The sequence below is a fragment of the Cynocephalus volans genome, chromosome 9 (assembly GCF_027409185.1).
Source record: "Cynocephalus volans isolate mCynVol1 chromosome 9, mCynVol1.pri, whole genome shotgun sequence".
In the NCBI taxonomy this organism is placed as follows: Eukaryota; Metazoa; Chordata; class Mammalia; order Dermoptera; family Cynocephalidae; genus Cynocephalus; species Cynocephalus volans.
The window spans coordinates 86,126,981-86,148,072 of NC_084468.1; the positions used below are offsets into that span (position 1 = coordinate 86,126,981).

At 36.4% G+C, this 21,092-nt stretch overlaps 1 protein-coding gene across 3 annotated transcripts in view; it reads left to right on the top strand.

Annotated features, from left to right (window-relative positions):
• The window catches only part of METAP1 (methionyl aminopeptidase 1), a 79,556-nt gene extending 67,200 nt beyond the window's left edge, over positions 1-12,356 (top strand). For all 3 annotated transcript variants that reach the window (XM_063107822.1, XM_063107823.1, XM_063107824.1), the window contains 4 exons: positions 1,205-1,336; positions 4,428-4,571; positions 9,283-9,348; positions 11,989-12,356. In XM_063107822.1, the coding sequence (XP_062963892.1) occupies positions 1,205-1,336; positions 4,428-4,571; positions 9,283-9,348; positions 11,989-12,152 (506 nt within the window). In that variant the 3' untranslated portion in view covers positions 12,153-12,356. The remainder of the gene's footprint in view (positions 1-1,204; positions 1,337-4,427; positions 4,572-9,282; positions 9,349-11,988) is intronic.
• The last annotated feature ends 8,736 nt before the right edge of the window (positions 12,357-21,092 follow it).

Genomic DNA, 21,092 nt, shown 5'->3' on the forward strand with positions numbered 1-21,092 from the left:
TTTAATATTGATCAAATTAGTCTCTTTAGTAATCAAATATCTAAGAGGACCTATATATCAACCTAGGACACATGATTCCAAGTGTTAAAGGCTGCAGAGAATGGATTGATTGTGATGCTGGCTCTGAATGATAGTGGAGATTTAACTGTGACACTGTTTTTATTAGAGTTGTTATTGCTTTAGTTAGGGTATCTTAGTTTATAGAGTTCTACAGGTTTTGAGGCCAACTTTGCTTTTCATATAAACCCTGTTATAAAAATTACATGTACGATATGTGAGGGTTTTCAGGAATGTTTGTGTTGTGCTAGAGCTGAAACACCTATACTGCAGTGTTGTAGGTTGATTAAAATTCATGGTATAAAAATACTCATTCAATGTGCTCTCTAGACATGCATTTAATGTATTATACTGGTGTAATAATAACCTATATTCTTAAACATGGGGACAAAGAAAAAGATGAATATTCACAAATAAGTGAAAGGCAAATGAGTTTAAAAAATAAGTGTACAACAGTGTAAGTTTTTCTGTTATTCCTTAGGAGGAGGAAGAAACTCATTAAAGATAATAAATGAAAATAGTACAGTTGGCCCTCTATTTCTGGGTTCCTTACTTGTGGATTCAGCCAACTGAGGATTGAAAATATTTGAAAAAAGACATTGTGTTTGTACTGAACATGTACAGACTTTTTTCTGTTGTAATTATTCTCTAAGCAATACAGTATAACAACTATTTATATAATATTTACATTGTATTAGGTATTATTAGTAATCTAGAGATGATTTAAAGTATACGGGAGGGTGTGCCTAGGTTATATGCAAGTAATACACCATTTTATATCAGGGACTTGGTATCTGAGGGAGGTACTGGGAGCAGTCCCACAGGAATACTGAGGGGTGACTGTATTTTTTATTTATTGTCAACATGTAGCAAAATCATCAATTTAATGTTACTAACTGGTTAATTACTGTAAGAGTATAAAACTCACCATCAGGCTTGTGCTGTGTGGCCATATTCCTGTTTACCAGTGAGTTTAGTTGCATTACACTCAAGGAGTTTCTGTTGGGCAGTAATTTGAGAGTGATCTAATTTGAGAATGTAGAAATTATATTTTCATTAAGCTTGCTTGATGCTGTCATGTTGGAAAAACAGTTCTATTTTGAAATGAAAAAAAGTGTGGTCTTTATATTTGCATGTTCTTTTGCAGTGGATATCACACTTTATCGAAATGGTTATCACGGGGACCTGAATGAGACATTTTTTGTTGGAGATGTGGATGAGGGAGCACGGAAACTAGTTCAGACCACCTATGAGTGCCTGATGCAAGCCATCGATGCAGGTCAGCCTCAGTGCTGGGCACCTTGGCACGGCTCTGTGTCAACGGGCTGCAAGTGACTCGGCACTGCGTGACTGCGCGTTCCTTGTACCTGCCAGCTTTACCTCTGCCCTGCCTCAGTTAGCTTTGGGTTTCAGTAGCAGTGGGTTTGAGGGTGATTTGGGCATCTCTTGATGGGAATGGACCATCCTTTGTCTCTTCTGTGATTTATCTTTCTTTTCTTTGCCTGATAAATGAGGAGGAGTGTGTGGATGGTTCTTTGGTGCAGTTTTTATTTCTACTTTTTTATTCTTTCAACTACATGAGTATTATGTTCTAAGTGTAAAAAATTGAAAGAAAGAAGATTATGAGAGGAAAATGAGTGATCCTCCTTTACACTTGCCTGTCCACTTTGGTTTTCCAATCTCTTCTCTCTGGAGGTATTCACTGTTAACGTTTAGGATTTTTCTCTCCCCTATGCATTAATGCACACACAGAAATGTGTATGTGCTTAATTAAGTTAAATCGAATCATACAGTTTGTAATATTCTGTAATTTGGTATTTTTCAACTAATAATATCTTAGCACTCTTTCCAAATTAGCATATGTACCTGCATACATAGATCTACCTCATTCTTTTAATAGCTGTATATTAAATTCCATAGTATCAAAATTTCTATCACTTATTTCCCACTAGATTTTGATGGTTTCCAGATTTCTTGCTATTGTAATATTGGGTAGGGATCTGAGTATTTCTGTAGGATTTTTTCCTTAGGCTGTCTGTCTTTGTCTACACAAACAACTTATCCAGGCTTTTTTGTTTAATCAGTATCTTGTGGGAATAAGAGAAGGAAAGGAAAAACTTGTTGCAGTTGTTTACAGACTGTTAATAAAAGGGCAGTATCAGGGCAAACAACCTTTCAGTTAAATCCATAGCATTTGATCTCTATTCAAATATTATGGATTTAAATGCAGTGTATTATCTGCACCGCACCTACCTTTGGTCTTCCACAAAAGCCCCTGATATATCATCAGCAGAGTATTGAACAAGATAGAATTCCTTTTTTTTTTTTTGGCAGCTGGCAGGTATGGGACCTGAATCCTTGACCTTGGTATTATAACACTGCACTTTAACCAACTAAGCTAACCAGCCAGCCCAGGACGGAGTTCTTAATCAGACATGTGGTTATCACTAATAACATTGATCTATTATTTTGATTGTTTTAGTCTATTCTTTAATGTGCATCAGAGATGATGAAGTTTTTGTTAATTTTAAAAAGTTGGAGGAATGAAAATGAAAGAAAGTGATAGATGAGGGTATTTCAAAAAGTTCATGGAAAAGTAGAATTGAAAGATAGTGCAGATCTTTCCATGAACTTTTTGAAGACCCCTTGTATTTTTGTGTACCAGTATGTGAAACTTTTTACTTATTATTTACTGTTAATTATTTTATAACTTAATTCTCTAGGTGGTAGCAAGCATTTTAGTTTTGTTTCTCATTTGTGGAAGCTTCAGTTTTAAATAATTTCTAGGGTTTCTGCCAGATAATATATTCAATGTTTATATCCTTTTTGCTTCTCTGTGAATTAATTGAAATAACCAGTCACCTGGGATGTTGTTTTACAAAGACACATGACTAGAACTTGCCAAGAAACTACCAGAAACTAGAGTCTTCATAACAGTATCCAGGAAATAGCAAAAGTTGCTTGATCTCTGGAAAGTGCTATTAATACCTTTGTATATGTCATTTCTGCCCTTTATTTTCCACTAATTTTGCTGTGCACCCTGGTGTAGAGCACTAGAGAGTGTGAAAAGTTGTTGAAACTAACCTTTTAGAGTAGGGTTTTTCAGTCTACACATTATGGCATTTTGTGCCAGATAATTCTTTCTTGTAGGGTCCTGTCCTGTACATTGTAAGATTCTTAGCAACACACTGGTCTTTTCTCACTAGATGCCAGTTATACCACCACCCACTGTGTGACATCCAAAAATGTCGGTAGATATTACCCTTGGGCCCAGAGTTGCCCTGGGGTTGAGAGTTAAGGAAGAATCTTCCCTGTCACTCTTCCTCATTATTGTTAAACAGGGATTCTCTTTATTGTATACCATGCAACGTGGATTAAAATTCTGTCATGGATCTCCTTCCCTATCACCAGGCCTGATAGAAAGGCCTGGATAGGAATGAAAGAAAATCATTGTGAGAGTCAGCATGGTACTCAAAATCAGGACCATCCCAGAAAAGTCAAGCTGGAACATATGGTTAAGAACAAGTAGAAATGTTAATTAAAATGAGTCCTTGAGCTGTTTACCCAGAAATTTGATTGGATAGGGAAGATATGTTGTGCCTGAGCTCAGGTTGGATTTCATATAGGCTGAGTAGGAGACTGTAGGGAATTAGAGGACCTCCAGAACCATGGCTAGACTCCCCAGGAGTCTGGCAGTGCCAACTCTTGGGATCTTAGTGCTAGGAGAGTCTTAATAGCAATGAGAACCACTTCTTTTGATTTTTGTTGAAACAGTAGGAAAGTCATAAAAAAATAGGGAAGGAAGTATGTAGTCAGAAGTACCTTTCTATACCCTACCCCGCAGGACCTTCTGCAGAGGCAACTGTGAATAGTTTGAGAACTGTTTTTATGGGGTAAAGAAGCCCAGGGGAAGTAATTTTTGAGAACTTACCAGACTGACACTCAGATATGTCAACTTAATTTTTGGACATTCCTTTTTCTTCTGTGGCACTTTCCTCTTATCTCTGCTGCTGACTTTAATAGAACAGAACACTTGACCCTAGGGAAGGATAGGAAGAGAAATTTATTTTCCATTCTGTGTTATTCTCTATTGTCAGAGAAAGCAAAAGGTGCCTGTCCCCAACCCCATAATACTGTGGGTGTACTTCTTTTCTGGCATCAAAGGAGGAACTACAGGTGCTCTTGATTTGAATCAGAGCTTTGCTATTTAATGGTTGTATGGCCTCTCTGTGCTTCAACTTCCTTATCTGTAGGTTTAGACATGAAGGCATAGGGAGCATTTAGAAAGGTTACTGGCACATAGATAGTAATAGCTTAGTAATTGTTAGTTGTTATAATTCTTTGTCATGAATCTTCTCTTTTCCTTTCAGTGAAACCTGGCGTTCGATACAGAGAATTGGGAAACATTATTCAGAAGCATGCCCAAGCAAATGGGTTTTCAGTTGTTCGAAGCTATTGTGGGCATGGAATCCACAAGCTTTTTCATACAGCACCCAACGTACCCCACTATGCCAGTAAGTACTGTCCATATATTTGGTATGTGCTATCCATTTATTCAGCAAATATTTATTCAAACATTTAACAGAACCTACTATTTGGTGTTTATTAGAATAATCTGTTGGCGCTAATAAATAGACATATTTGCTCAAACACAATTCAAATTCATTCAAGTTGCTTACATAACAGTTCAAGTCAGGTGTGTTTGTTCACTGTGGGGGCAGGACAGTTATTCTGTGACCCAGGTGCTCTCATCTTTAACCTGTGGCTTTCAAGGTCACCTTGGGAGTCACCCTCCTAGTTAACAAATGATGGGGGTAGGGGGAAAAGCTTGGAGGAGTATGCTTGGGAGGTTTTAATGAGTCAGCCTGGAATTGACATAAATCGTTTACTTTTATAGTTGATCTTGAACAGTGTAGGGGTTAGAGGTCTGATCCCCCATACAGTTGAAAATCCGAGTATAACTTTTGACTCCCTGTAAACTTAACTACTGGTAGCCTACTGTTGAAGCCCTATGGATAACATAAACAGTCGATTAACACATATTTTGTATATGTATTATATACTGTATTCTTACAATAAAGTAAGCTACAGAAAAGAAAATGTTAAGAAAATCATAAGGAAAATACATTTACAGTATTGTACATATATTTATTGAAAAAAATCTGCATATAAGTGGACCCATGCAGTTCAAACCCATGTTGTTCAAGAATCACTGGTATTTGACAGGATTTTAGTCCCATGGCTGCAACTAACTGCAAGGAAGGTTGGGAACTCTAATTTAGCTGAGTATTCAGGAAGAGAAGTAAACTAATTTTGGCAAACAGTCAGTAGTCTGCCACATGTCTAGCCATCACTGTGCTGATTACTTAGGTGAAGTCAGTTTATCTCACTTGGTTTCATTTGGGTTCTTAGTGTATGTCAGATACTGTTCTATTTGTTGGCATAAATAGAGGGGAATAAACAAAATACCTTTCCTCAAGTTGAGTGTTGTATGATAGAATAACAAAGGAAATGTAAGATAATTAATGTCTTCCAGAATCCTTTTCTCTAGAGACAAGAGATATGTACAGGAATGAGTTGGTTATTTAGTGCCAGAAATGAAAGCTGTCCACATAAGTGTCCTAGGAAGGAATTTAACATAAATGTATTTAGCCACTGCTCTGTAAACACTTTCACCTGTCTCCTTGCGCTAAGTTTTCTCATCTGTAGGTAGTAGAACCTCCCTTCGAATTGTTATGAGGATTAAGTGAGATGATGTATGGAAAGCATGAAAACAGTACCTGAAAAGCACTTAATGTTAGTATGGCAGTGATGATAATATGCATGATCTCATTGGTCATCACAACTCTATGATAATTTCTTACCCTTATTTTTATGAAGGGATTCTGTGCTTACAGAGGTAGTTTGTTTGCTCAAGGTCAATAGTAAATAGCTGTCAGAGCTAATATTGGTACCAGGGTGCTGTCTGACTTTCTGGAGTCAAATCTTTTCTCCTATACTTTGTGCTGCCTAATAAGGACTGAAGCAGTGTGGCGCTGTGTCCTGTGGGAAAACTAAAGAATGGTTGAGATTTTGGTTTGTGGAGTGGGGAATGTGAATAGATGCTTAAAGCTGAGACCATACAAGAGACAAGCTAAACTTGACTCAGTGTTATGTGTTAAGGACAAGCACAGGCAGGGCCAGGTGTGGTAAATGCCAGAGTGAGGAAATTTGACTTCATCTATAGGAATCTTCAGAACATTTTTGGGCAGAAGAATGGCATGATGAAGCTGGTATTTTGGGAAGACTAACTTGGCAGTAGTGTCTAGGATGTATTGCAGGTGGGAGCTATTCAAGACAGCCTGATGGGCAGTTGTTGCTGTAGTTCAGGTGTGAGGTGGTAAAATCCTAGATGTGGATAGCTGTGAAGAGAAAGTGAAGTGAGAAACCTCTCAGTAGGAGAAGCTGGAGCGGTCGTTTAGAGTGCAGCATCTGATGTACATCAATAAACATTTATTAGCAGACCACATTCTTTTTATTTAAATTGCGAATCGTCCTTGAAATAAAAGCTAGCAACAGAAAACAGATGGCTGACTTCATTCTTTTCTATGAAGCCCTGCAGTCACCTGAGTGTGCATTTTCTTTCACAGAGTGGAAGTAGCTATTCTGATTAAACTGTCACGTGCATGTGTGTGTTTGTACGACTTTGTGCAGGGGAGGGAATGAAAAAAGTCCTTGCAGAGGCAACAAAACTTGGGTTTTTATAAGTATTATAGAGAAGGAGAGAGAAACTGTTCGAAGACAATAGAAGTTATGAGCAAAGGGGATATGGTTAATGGTGGTAGTGCCAGTGAAATATGGTGCCACTGATAGTCAAGAGGCACCACCCGAGTTTCATATTAAAGCATTTAATTAGACATAAAAAACAATTCTGAAAAAAGAAGCAAGGACCACAGGTATATTTCACTTTATACATTTGTTATGTTTATGAAAAATCAAATGCAAATCGGGGTTGTATAAATATAATTATGCTGTGATCATTTTAGGGGGAAGTGTTAAAGGAAATTGCTGAGGGATTTTCTGTATAGCAGAGATACCTTTTGAAATGTAAATAATGTCTGCTTTGGTTTGTAACTCTATATTCCTAACCTAAATGAAGGAGGAACCAGGAAATTTTATACCTTCCCTCCACCCCTTCTATGTAAGAGAAGTCTTTGTTAAGCGAGAGTTTATTTGCTTCCTTGTCAGTCATTACTGTTTAGAAAGTAATGATGATAAGCCTCTACATTTAGAATGTATATTACAACAATTCTATGAGATAGATGGTAGAGCAGGTATAAATTTTTTAAAAAGTACCCTGCATAGTGTCAGCAATAGTATAGTCACTCAGATAATTTATATTTGTTGTGTGAGACAGGTTGAGAAACTGCAACTTTGAGTCTAAATGAGTAGGAGTTGTAACTTTTCTAGAGTAATAATGAAGCAGTGGCAAAACAGGATGGGAGTTAGATTCTCTGTATCAGCACTATGTAATAGAAATACAGGTTGAGACTCCCTAATCCGAAAATCCAGAGTGCTTCAAAGTTCAAAACTGAGTGCTGACATGATGTTTAACCGGTTCAAGTATCTGCAGATACTCCAAAATCCCAAAGTATTTGAAATCTGAAACACTTCTGGTCCCAAGTATTTTGGATGAGGGATTCTCAACCTGTATATTATGAGGCAATATGTAATTTAAAATTTTCTAGGCCATGTTTAAAAAGTAAAAAGAAATAAACTTTATTTTAATAATCTGTTTTATTTAACCCATTTCATCCAAAATATTAGCATTTCAACATTTAATCAATGTAAAAATTATTGAGGTATATTACACGCTATTTTAATATTCAACACCCAGCATGTTTTTACACTGATAGCCTATCTCGGTTCTGACTAGCTACCTCATATGGCCAGTGCTGCCATGTTGGACAGCACTTCTACAACACTACACTAGCACTCTTGACATTATCTTTTTGATATCTCCAAAGGAATGTAGACCAATTCTGTATATGTAGTAAATTGCATCCATTTTGAGAGAAAGTTTCTGAGGTTAGAAATGAAAAGTCAGATTTTTATTTTTTGCCCTTCAGATTTTATAACAGTTTAATTTAGAAACTCCAGATTTGGAATCTGCACTAAGAGTATTTTGGCAATACCTAAGATAGTGGAAAGCAGCATAATAGCTATTCACCAGGAAAGATGTGCTGGAATAGTATAGGTGAGGTTAGACCATACCTAGAAAGATTGGGGTTTAGTAGACTCAACCTAAGTGGACACATTTATCATTCATTACGAAAGTTATATCCTGATGACCAACAGCCTTACAAAGGAACCTGGAAGGGCTGATGTGTTTGCCATCTGGTGGTCAGGCAGAGCAAATGCACTCATTCCATTTAGCTGGTATTTTTATCAGTCCTTGTTTTTTAATTTGAAATTTAAACTAGTTCTCTATTTTTCTATGAGATTGTCTAAAAAGATATATTCCTGTTTTTAAATTTTTGACCTTTTTGGGGACATGGCAAGTTCGGACTCTTTAATTCATAATTGTGTTTCTCATAATGGTTCTGAAAAATATTCTTGAATTAGTGAACTTGGACAAAAAAACTAAAATAGTATTTGGAAGGAGAAATGGAATTTGATTTCAAATAAAAAAGAGTGATCTATTCAGCATTTAAAAAAAATTGGTTAGTGTGTAGAAGCTTTGTTCCCCTTTGAAAATGAGAAAAAGGAAATAATTTATAAAACTTTATAGCCTATACCCCTACACACAAACACACACCCACCACCAGAGAGGTGGGAGACCCCTGACATAATCAGAAACGTTTGTTGTTGTTCTTTAAACTTCTATAATTGGATGAGTAATGGAACTTTGCTTGGTTTTGTGATTGTAATTCTAATCATGCAGCTCTTTTCCTTTTATAGAAGTGGTAATCATATCTGAAATCCAGCCTACAGATATCTCTGTATTTTCCTAGGGAAAATATGAGCAGAAAGAAATGTGCCTAGGACAATATCTGCCCCAGTGTAGGTATTATCAGTATAATAGCTGTTTGTTGAATGTTATACTTTAAGAAAGAGAATCAGGAGACAATAATACTTTAAGAATCACTGATGGGAATATAAGTTGTGTACTCTTTCTAGGGAGCTGTTCAACAGTACGCTCTTGATTTTTGCTGTCCTTTGAGATTTTTTTTTGTTTAATTTCAGAAAATAAAGCAGTTGGAGTGATGAAGTCGGGCCATGTATTTACAATTGAGCCAATGATTTGTGAAGGTGAGAAAAAAGGATGTTGTAACATTCTTTAATTGACTTTTTATTTATTTTTGGTCATTCAAGATCAGTGATCTGTTCTACTTGCCTTCTTTTTGCTTCATTCCCACTCCTTGTCCCATCTTGCACTTGATACAGTATCATGTAGAGAACTGAAAACTGTAAGGGTTGGCAAGAAAGTAATGCTCTCTGCATGGTAATTCTCCTGCTGTCAGTAGATGCTGAAGTACTTGAATCCTGGTCCCTAAAGATCCTGTCAAAGGGTGCATTGTAATAATTAGGAACCTACATCAAGTCTATGTAGAAGTTTTTATTTAATGTAGGGAGGGAAAGAGGAGGGAAAAAGTAGAGTCTCCCTTGGAGGCAGACACAGTTATGTGATTTCATTCTCCTTAATTTATGAGGTAGGTGATATCCAGAGAGGAGCATTATACAGGGCAGTATACATTATATATTTATTATACAGAGGAATAAACTGATCCTTGAGTTGCCTGCATCACTTAGCTAGTTATATGGCAGAATTTGTCAGACTCTCCACTCACAAGCTGTCCTGACTCTTTGGGGTACCGCATTCATGTTGCCATTATACAGCTCTTGTGGAGAAAGCACAGCACAGACTCACCTAGCTCTGGCAGCCAGCCTCTGTGTTCCCACTGTTGTTGTCCCATGTGACAGGCATGCAGCAGTGATAGTAGACTGTCATGATTAGGGCTCCTCACTGAGACTGTCAGAGCAGTTATAATTACAGGAGCTTGCTTCCCGCTAGTTCTTTGTGGGGAGTAGGAGATGCAAAGTGAGGCAGTAGTAGTAGGGCTTGTGTTTCCTGAGCCATGTATTAGAGAATACCTCCTCTCTGGATCCTTCCAGTCCTTTTGTAACCTGGTCTTGGGAGTGACTTTCATGTCTCGTCTTTAGAAGTGAGTCACTAAATCCAGCCCACACAAGGGGAGGAGGTGCTCACACAAGGGCGTGAATACCAGGAGGTGGGGATCATTGGAAGTCACTTTAGAGTCTGGCTTCTTAACCTGATTCTTTATTGCCTTTTCTGTAAAATGAAAATTATAATCCTTATCTTGCCCAACATCCCAGGGCTGCTATAAGAATTGAGATGATTTATAGTAACATAAAATATCCTGTATACTTTAAAGGACTGCACAAATATAATGTAGTGTTTTTGTCACCCTCATGGAAAAGAATAAAGTTCTGATCATGTGCAATCAATTGTAAGGGCAGTAAGTATATTAGCAGTGAAAGGAAAGACAGTGGGGAGGAAAGTGTCACTTTGCTTACATATTTTCATTAACTGGCTCCCGCCTGGTGAAACATAATGTAGTATTTCTGGGAGTAAGCAAATAACTTTGTATAGAGCTGATTCAGATAATCATCAAATTATAACACGTATACTTCATTGTAACTCAAGTATGTTAAATCCCAGCTCTGGAATGAAAAGTCTCAAATCCAAAGAGGAATTTCCTCTAAATAGTAGCCAAGTATGTTTGACTTGTCATTACTGAAAAGAACCTGTTTTATCAGATCACAATAAAATCCAAAGAAGTAATATGTCTTAAATCCATTTGTATGCAGAAGTCATTACATTTAAAAATATGTTTAGTGATTTTTAAGTGTTTGACAAAGCATGATTTAACTTTCTTTAAGCTGCCTCGTATTTTTTTTTTAGACTGGGATTTAATATTACAAAACTAAGTTACTTCACTACAGAGTTTACATTCTGGGATTTGTCTGTGTGAGTCAGTGAGGCCTAGAAGTAATATATTTCACCTAAAGACTACTGAAAATGAAGAATATATTGGTTTTTTTTGACATCTAATTTTGAAACAAGGTTCTGTGAATACGTATTTTTATAGCAGTATCCAGAGTTGCTTAACTTCCTCATTCCACTCCCCCCTGATTCTCTTGAGCTTTACCTTTCCGCATTCCCTTCTTTGCATGCCCCCCTCCACTCCCAGGTTTGCTTTCCTGTCTTCCAGCTTTTCTCACTGTCCCTTCACTTCCCTTCTCTAGTTTCAACTCCTCTCTAACCTTTTCTGCCTCATCGTATTTTTCTTATCCTCTCCCAAATCCCTGTTTTTTTCTCTTTTCCCCTCTTTCTGGTTATAAGAGTATGGTCAACAAAAATTTGAGTCTGTTCTCACCATCTGATTCTATGCCTGCCACTTAAGAATTATATCAGAATTAAAAGCTATATAAAAGTATAAAAATTTACATTATTTCCTTCACAGTATACACTGGCTATAGTCAGATGCCGTAGTTATACCAGGGAAGAGCTAAATTTAGTAATTCAAGTTTTTACTCATAGTTCTGTGATGAGTGGTTCAATGAGGGTATCAATGAGTTTTCTGAAATGAAATCCAGTGCCTTTATTTTGGAAATGCCAACTTGATTTGATATTTGAGAAATATAAAAAATGTGAAGTTGTCACACAGCTGAGGAAATTTAAACATCGTTACTTTGTTGGTACTAAGAATCTAAATGAAGTTGGAAAGGCTTTAGCTAACGCAGTTGAAATGTAAATAAGGATCTTAATAGTGAATTTTCTAATTGATTTTCTTTTTGATATACTTACCTAGAGAGTTTATTTAGAAAATGGAATGATCGAATTAAGACTGCTTTCGTTTGTTTAAGGCGGCTGGCAAGATGAAACCTGGCCAGATGGTTGGACCGCGGTGACGAGAGACGGAAAGCGGTCTGCTCAGTTTGAACACACCCTGCTGGTCACGGACACTGGCTGTGAAATTCTAACCCGGCGACTTGATAGTGCACGGCCTCACTTCATGTCCCAATTTTAATTTTTCCCAAGATGGCACATCTCAATAATACCTTCTTACTGTACTATGCATTTTATTGAGAGTACAGAAAGGAAGAGGAAATTTTTTTTATCACTTGTTTTGTTTTGACTATAGATAAGAAAGGACTACAGCATTTGATATGTGTCCTCAAGAACTTGTCTTGGATTTGCGAAAGCTGAGAAGAATAAAGAGAACATTGCTCAACTCCTTTCAGTCACCCTGCCACCATCCTTCCCCCCATCTCTGCACATCTGTTTTCTCATTTGCCTTTTGAGCACTTTTACTTAAACCTGCTTCTAGTTGCTTTTATCACTGCCACAAACCGGCCATCAAGAGCCAGCTGCTTCCTGGGTGAATGTTGAAGATGAGAATCCTTGAAACTTTAGCAATATATGTTGCTCCAGATTTTTTAAAAAAATTTTATATATATGGAAATATGTATACATTTTAAATTTCATATACGTAATTACTGAACACTATGTGACCTGGGGTTTGTGTTGATTCTGCTCCTACAGGGTTACATGCTATCATAAATGGACCCATAGTTTGCAATGATTTAATTCCTAGTTGGGAATTGTCCTATCCCCCACTCCTTGCTAATTATTTACCGTTGTAATTGTGCATAGGAAAGCACTCAATGATATTTTCTCTCCAATGTGGACTGTGTGTGTTTGTCAGTGAATGAGTGTGATAAAATTCACCTTGGAAGAAGGTTATCAGGCTTTTAAAAGTCTAGCTTATGCCAGAAGTAGCCATGCTCCAAGTGGTGGCTGGCTGTTGCAGGGCATGAGAGTTTTGTAATACACTGCTGTTTCAGACCTCTATTTGGTCAGAAGTAGGAGGGAAAAAAGCTCCCTTTCTTCCCGTCTATTTTATTTCAAGGGCATACATTGGCAATACTCAGAAGCGTGGAGGTTGCACTGTGGAGGATGATGGGAAAGAATTCTAAAATGTCTCCAGCTGTGAGCACAGTAACTCAGGTGGGCTTTTAGAGTCTAATACTTAGTAAACCTGATCGTGAGAAAGGAACTTTGAGTACTGGTAACCTTGCAGTAGGGATGCAGCTGTCCTTGGTGTGCTGCAAACACACCTCATTTTTACATAGTGGGGAACCTCATTAGAAATGACTTTAGCTGCTGAATATCTATGCTCCTTTCAACAGTTGTCCAAATAGGAGTGTATCCAATGAGGACACATCAGATCATAAAGTCATTGTCATTCTTGTGTACTTGATTACTGGGTATGTGATGACTTCCTTGTAGTGTAATTTGATAACACTGACACATTATACTTGTAAGAGAACATCTTTTCCAGAGTGCCTCAGACCTTACTGCTTTAAAAAAATTATGATAATGTTTTCATTACTTTTATTATTTTAATGATTTAGTAAAGTGACTAAATCTAGTATAGACTTTTGGGGATATGTGTGTGAAGTTTTTATCAAACTGTAATATTTGTGAATGGAATGCCTTGCAATATGAATGTTAATATAATGTGTAAAGGGAAATTAAAAAGTTTGAATGATTATCCCACCATGTAGTCATTAACTTCGCTGCATTTCTTTGGGATTTTAGATGGAAGTGATGGGAATGGGGAGGCTGATTTCATATTCTACAATAAACTCTTGACCATTTGAGTAAAAATGCTTTTTCAGTTTTAATGGCTATACAATAATTGCAGTACTGTTCTTAATTCAGCAGTCTGCCAGCAGCATTTGAGATGCAACCATATTTTTGAGAGCTTTTTAGACAGTGCTAAATATTTAGGGGAGCATTTTATTTACTGATAGTGGAAATAACAGTGTGAGCTTATTCAATGTCTATCATTAGAAAATAAGCTCAAGGAAAGAAAAAATCTTGGTGGGATAGTTTTTTGGTTGAAAGATAAAATACCAACCACTGTGATGACAATGTTTTTCTCAGTTTGGGAGATTTTAAAACAATATGTGCTCTAGTCTAATTGCATATATCTAATTACAAATATTTATTAGATTTAGGTGACAAAACATCTAGTTTCATAATTCTGCCAACTTTTTACAAAATAAGTCAATGCATTCTTTTTTATATTAACTTTTAAAATGATCTTTTTTTTTCCTGCCAGTCCTCCAACCCTCCTTGGAATTATAATTTAGAAGGGAAACATGTTTGCCTTTTACCTTTATGTCTTTTGCTGATCAGATGGATTAATGGGATTAGAACCCACTCTCCAACACCTTTATACTACTAGCCACCAATATATCAAAATGAATAGGCAAAAGGAAGTTTAGGAATTTGTTTGCCATTTTAGCTTGATTCCTCAGTTTTGTCCTCTGACCACTTCTGGTCTTTCATTGGGTTTGGTTAAAATTAAGAGCAATTTTGGTTAAAATTGTACTTTGCTAAAGCCTCCAAATGTACCCTTGTGGTATCTGTAAGCTATTTTTTCTTTTTAAATTATTTTTTTTTATTTCCAACTTTTTATTTTGGAAATTTTCAAATTTACAGAAAACTTGAAAGTATAATGCAGTGAAGTAATCATATATTCATTACTTTTATCCAACAATTGTTATTTGCCACTTTTGTGTCATCTCTATACAGCACTTTCCTTTTGAAAGAAGTGCCATCGTACTTTACCAATTACTTCAGCATGTATCTCTTAAAACTTGACATTCTCCTACATGATCATAATAGTTATCACACCCTACCCAAGAAATTTAACATTTAACATTGAATTTTAAACATTTAAGCTATATTCAGTTTTCCCTAAAATGTTCTTTAAAGCATTTCTTTTTCAAAAAAAAATTTAGGATCCCAAACCATGACATTTGACTGTCATGTATGTGCAGTCACTTTTACCCTAGAACAATCCTCCGACCTTTTTTGATTTATGAAATTGACACTTGAAAAATCAGGCCAATTAGCTTGTAAGAATGTTTGTCTGAATGTTTATCATGAGTGTAATTTTCAGGGTAAACATTTTGGCAGAAGACTACATAGATGGTAAGTTTTGTGTCCCATTCATTGCATCATATAAGGAAGCACATAATGTTACTGTCACATTATTGCTGGTGCTAAGTTTGATCGCTTGGTGTCTTTCAGGTCTTTTCATTGTAAAATATCTTTTTTTCTTAAACAGGTAATGTGGGAGGAGATACTGGGGAGACCATTTGGTCCATTTAGCATCAATCCATTTAGCATCAGTGAGTGCTAAAACACAAATCCATTTGGCATCAAGGAATGCTAAAATCATTCATGGATGCTAAATGGATTGCCTAAATCAATTATTATTTTATTATACTGATGCCTTGCAAGTTGGAATTTTCTGTAAGCCTAGTATTCCATCTACATTTATTAGCTGACATTTGTCTACAAGGAAGCACTTTCCTCCCTCTACTCACTTTCTTTGAGTATCAATGTATACTTATGGATTTATTTTTTAAATTCTATTTAATTAGTTCCAAATATGACCAGTGGGAGCACCTTTAAGCTAGTTCATGGGTCATTTGAACCATCAGTCTTTTGAGTACTTCCTTGCTTTTTGCCATAGCAAGATGTTCTAGGCTTATATATTATTATTTTTCCTGCCCCATACTGGGAACTGGCTATTTCTCCAAAATCCTTGGTTTCTTTTCAAGGGGAATGGCATTTGGAAATCAAGATGTGTGTGCTACTGTGCTATCACTGCCTCTGGGCCCTTTTAGGGAATAGATAGATTTCATAAATTATGAGATCATTCTGATATTTTCATTTCAAATCTAACACTGATCTTCCTCACCCTTCCCTGTTCCATGTTTGTATCTTCTTTCTCCCTTGGTGAGAACTTTGGTTCCAAACAACATTAATATTTATTCACTTGCTTGATCCTATAAGACATGTAAAATTATTTCAGAATTAGTATACCCAGATCACTACCACCAATAAAATTATTAACTACAAAATTTCTTTGTGATTCTTCTTAGAATATATCATTTGAATTTTGATCTTATTGTATTATAAATTTCACAAACCATGAGCTACTTTTTTAAACAATGAATGCAGTGAATCTTGGGAGCAAAACATATAGTAGGGGTGGGTAGAATATTTTAGCAGTTTGGAAATTAGAAATACCGGAACCATTTGAGATAGTGTGATAAGATTCAGTCCACTTTTGATAGTTTTTAACTTCTACAAAGCTTTATACATGAGTAAATTATACCACTTGTAATTGGATGTGTGGCTCATTTTCCAGCTCCTTTATTAGAAGATAACATCTAGACAATGTTTTAAGAAAAAATTGTTTCATAATGTAGGCTGCATTACACTAATACTCAGTTATTAAAGTGTATTGTTTCATTTAAAAAATGAACACCTAAGGAAAGGTGGGTTTAATAGCACTGGATCTATGCATGGAAGTTCTCTGGCCCTGCTATTTGAACTCTTGAGTGGCCAGCAGCCTCTGGTGGCTGCTGCTCAAAGCGTTGTGGTGGCCTCCTCCCCTACTTCTTTATTTGTATTTGGATGTTTTGCAAGAGAAAGCAGGAATAAGGTGGTCTTGGCCACATGTTATATGCCTCTTTTAGTTTTGGTGACTCTGGGTGAGCAACAACAGAGCTGTCTATATTAGCAATTCCGTGGTTATTTTTTCAATTGTGTCAACACTGGTATGTTATTTTACTAATATATGCCATAAAGTCAGTATGTGGGGCACTCAGGAAGGGCTTCTTGTAAAGACTTTCACACTTATTACTAATATGTTATTTCAGAGTATTTAATAACTCTTTAAATGGAAATTGCTGTAATGTCCAGACTTTTTACTATCATAAAGCTATTAGTTATTACTCCCATCTCCTGGGCAATGAGATTCTCAGCCCTTATTATTATTACTCCAGCCTCCTTATCCCACTCTAACAAAAAAACATGTGCCAAGGACACTTATTTTCCAAACCTTGTGAGCATATTTGCACTATGGTGTCTTGAGAAGAGCACAAGACCAACAATCAGGACACCAGGGCTCTCTCTGATTTCTACAATTTTTTAACTGACTGCATGGCTAGGAGGACCAACCACACTTCTCTATGGAGAGCTCCTATTTGTGTAGTGGTACCACAACTTAGCAACTATTTTATTATATATGTATTGCCACTCTAAAGCCAATTTGCTTTATTTCAGTAATTGGGTCAGAGGTCATCAGCCAATTCAGGTCAGGATTTTTTAAACTTAAATCACTGAATTTGAACCTTGGGTAATTCTGAGGAAACAAAGCCAAGGATAAGAACTTTTAATATTAAAATGTAAATTAGAGAAAGAGATCAACATATTTTAAAGCACATTCTTGTTTTAATACATCTTGATATTTTTTTGGCAGTTAAGTAATTCAGTATATATTTAAACTGGAGGTAATTCTACGGTGGTTTATCACTCCTTTTTTGAAAGGAACATGTGCAGAAGTACCTCATACACAAGAAATTCTGTTATAATGCCCATTTTGATAAAAATCAATATGCTTAAGAGCCCATTCTGCTGCTTTGTTTCCATAAAGTTCCACCAAAAGAAATCGCGTGTAATAGAGGACTTCTTAAGTCCTTGCTCAGTTGGTAGTTCTTTAAAGATACAATTCCCTTGATATAGTTTTAGGCATTTATTATCTAAATAGCTGTTTAAACATACTTAATGTTTTCCAAATGTGTTTGTGGTATACATTTTCTAGAAGGTATTTGCTGACAAAGAATCTGACTTTGTATGTTAACTGAAACAAAATTGGCTGAATCCAAAGCAGGTCTTTTTTCTGGATTAGCAAAGTTTTTCAAGGCCCAAAGAACTGTCAGTTACCTTAGGACTTTATCAGCCTACCTGGCAGATTGGTAGCCAAGCAGAAAAAAATTCTGAAACTTTTCTGTGCATATAAAATGTTTCCCCTTCCTCAAATCAAGAAAACATTTTGAGAATAGCCAGCTTAGTGTAATTTTGCATTCAAATGGAATAAATAGAAGTAGCACTATGTATATTTTTGGAGTTGTTTTTGTTTGGTATAAGTTGTATCCATGTGTTAACTGGCTCCACTTTAGTAGAATTCTGAACATAATGCAGTTTCTTCCTTACCTCCATCCCAATGACCCGTTATCCCATACATTCTACTTCATATGTTAGTTCCCTATGCATGTAATAAAGAACTTGTTCCACGTCAGACATACTTGTATATGGACTTTCTCCAGCAAATATTACTAAGTAGGTTAAATAGAAAGTGGAATAGCCCAACATACTAAAGGACATTCAGGCAGGACTTGAAAAAATGATAGACATGAAAACTTTCCAATTAAACATAACATATAGATGCTTAAAGTTAGTACCTAATTTTGCAAAATTTTAGATCCTTAAAATCTTTTACTAGCTTTCATGAAATATGCAGTAGAAGTTAATATCCATCCTTTTGTTCAAGAAAGCAGTTTAAAGATACTTTCAAAAATTTTCCAGCCATCCTTCCAAAGTGGTAGGATCCTAATTTTGGACAACCAGTAGATTTGCTGACAGGCACACAGTGAAATGGTTTTTAGCCCTGTGCTTCATCTATATACTTTGTTCCAAAAATTGTTTGGTTCAACAACATATGTAACATCCTAGATTCCATCCAACAGGATGTATGAAAAAGAGTTTAAAAAGGAGACTTTACACCTACCGTCGAGTCCCATGATCCAGGAATCCTTACAGTAAGGATCTTGTAAAACTGATTTATTATATTGGATCTTCGAAAAAGACAATTGTGCTTTCAGCCAGGAAATGCTAATATTTGTTACACTTAATAGGCTGGCTCAAAAGAACGGTGGCAGAAACGAAAAGTAAACTCAATAATTGGCCAGCTACAAAAACTGGAGTAACATTATTTTAATCTCTTAAAACTACTTCACATTTTTATATTGGTGAACATAAAAATGTTTGCCATTCAAGTATATCTCATGTATGAGAACACAAAGGAAATAAACACTTTGAGTTAATAGCTTTCCTCCATTACTCTCCATGCCTATTTTGTTATTGGAATTGCCAAGAACTTTTCTTTGTAGAAGGCTGTGCTAAAGCAAACCATACCAAAAGCACATTTCTTACAGCAGGGGTAGAAGCTAGTTTTAGTTACCTTCCAGTTCACTGAGGACAACAGTTGGGGCCATTTAGGTACCTAATGTGTCTCCAGCGTCTAGGTAAAACGGGAGAGAAGACTGGTTACATTGCCTGGTGCTTCAAATGCACCAACGATCCGAAAAGGGTTAGTCCTGATCAGAACTTCCACTTCTCCACTTTTCAATCGACTACATACTGCTCTCTGAAAAATACCACCTTTTGGGAGCATATAAGCCATATCAATCAAAGATATTTTTTTAAAAAGAACATAGCTTCAATTCAAACAAGATATTTATGTGCATGGCAGATCTGATGTGCTGATACAAAAATAGTCTAAAATATGCTGTCGTGTAAAGAGAAATACTTTATACTTCTTTATACTTATCAAGATTTAAAAAACCTAAACGTTATTAGCATTAACTACCAGGAAGACAGATTTATTTTATTAAAATAAAAACTCTGTTTGACAAAATACCAAGAAACAAAAGTCACAAGTTATTCTAGGAGGAAATAACTGCAACATAAAAAACTGACAAAGGATTAGTGTCTAGAATAAAGAACTCCTAAAAATTAGTCAGAAAAAGATAAATAACCCAATAGAAAAACGGGCAAAGGATATTAACAGACCCTTCCCAAAAAAGGAAATACAGTGGCCATTAGAATGAAAGATTTAAGTAGTAATTGAGGGAAATGCAAACTAAAGTTACAAACACCATTTCACACCCTTCTGATTCACAAAAACATACCACCACTCTGAAGAGTAATTTGGCAACATCTAGTAAGGTTAAATATGCTGTTCTGTGATAACACTTCCTACGTAACTAACACACTGAGCACAATGCACAAGAATGTTCCACTGCAGTATTGTTAGTACAGAAACAACTCTGAAAACAACTTTATGCCATTAATTGGAGAACAGTTAAATTATGGTAGTTCATATAATTGAACAGTGCTACACAGTATTAGAATCAATGAATGAGAGCTTCACATACAAAAGAGAAAAATCACACAATACTGAGTGAAAACAGAAAGCTGCAGAACAAGATAATTTGAGGTACTTTAAAAAGTTCATGGAAAAACAGAAGATAATATGAATCTCTCCATGGACTTTTTGACATACCCTCATATAAGGTTTAAAAACATGCAAAACAATACTGAAGTCTAGAGGGTTTAGGGATACACAAACACATGCGCGCGCACACACACACACACACACACACACACACACACACACACACACACAGGCATAGGAGTGAAACAATTCTGGATGGTACACACAAACACATGCGCACACACACACACACACACACACACACACACACACACACACAGAGGCATAGGAGTGAAACAATTCTGGATGGTAAATAACTAGAGGAGGAAGAAAGGGAATGTGATCTGGAAGTGGCAAAATATGTTACAAAAGTAGGGACTGGGAACTTGGATATTTAGTATCTAATTCCCTCTATGTTTCATATGCTTGAAATGGTTCATACAGCTGCCACCACCACACACTTGCTTAAGCATGGAAGGTTGTCTCAATGATGAATTTCAGTGCCCCCTGCTGGCCAGATGCCAAACTAGGCGCTGGGAGTGTAAGTATGTAAAAGGGATGGTGTCTGCCCTCAAGAAGATAATCTCACAGAAGCCAACTTGGGTTCTGATTAACTGTCACTGATGGCTTCAGAAATCTGTTCTTTAATCAGTGGGCACAAGACCTTAAAAGTGAAGTGAATGTTCCTGAGGTTGTCAGCAGAGGAGGCTCAGACACCACTGCCCTGCGTCTTCCACCTTTCCTTTACAGAATGAAGATAACGGGGAGAGGAACCACAAGAACGCATACAGCTTAAAACAGAGATGACAGCTTCCACACAAA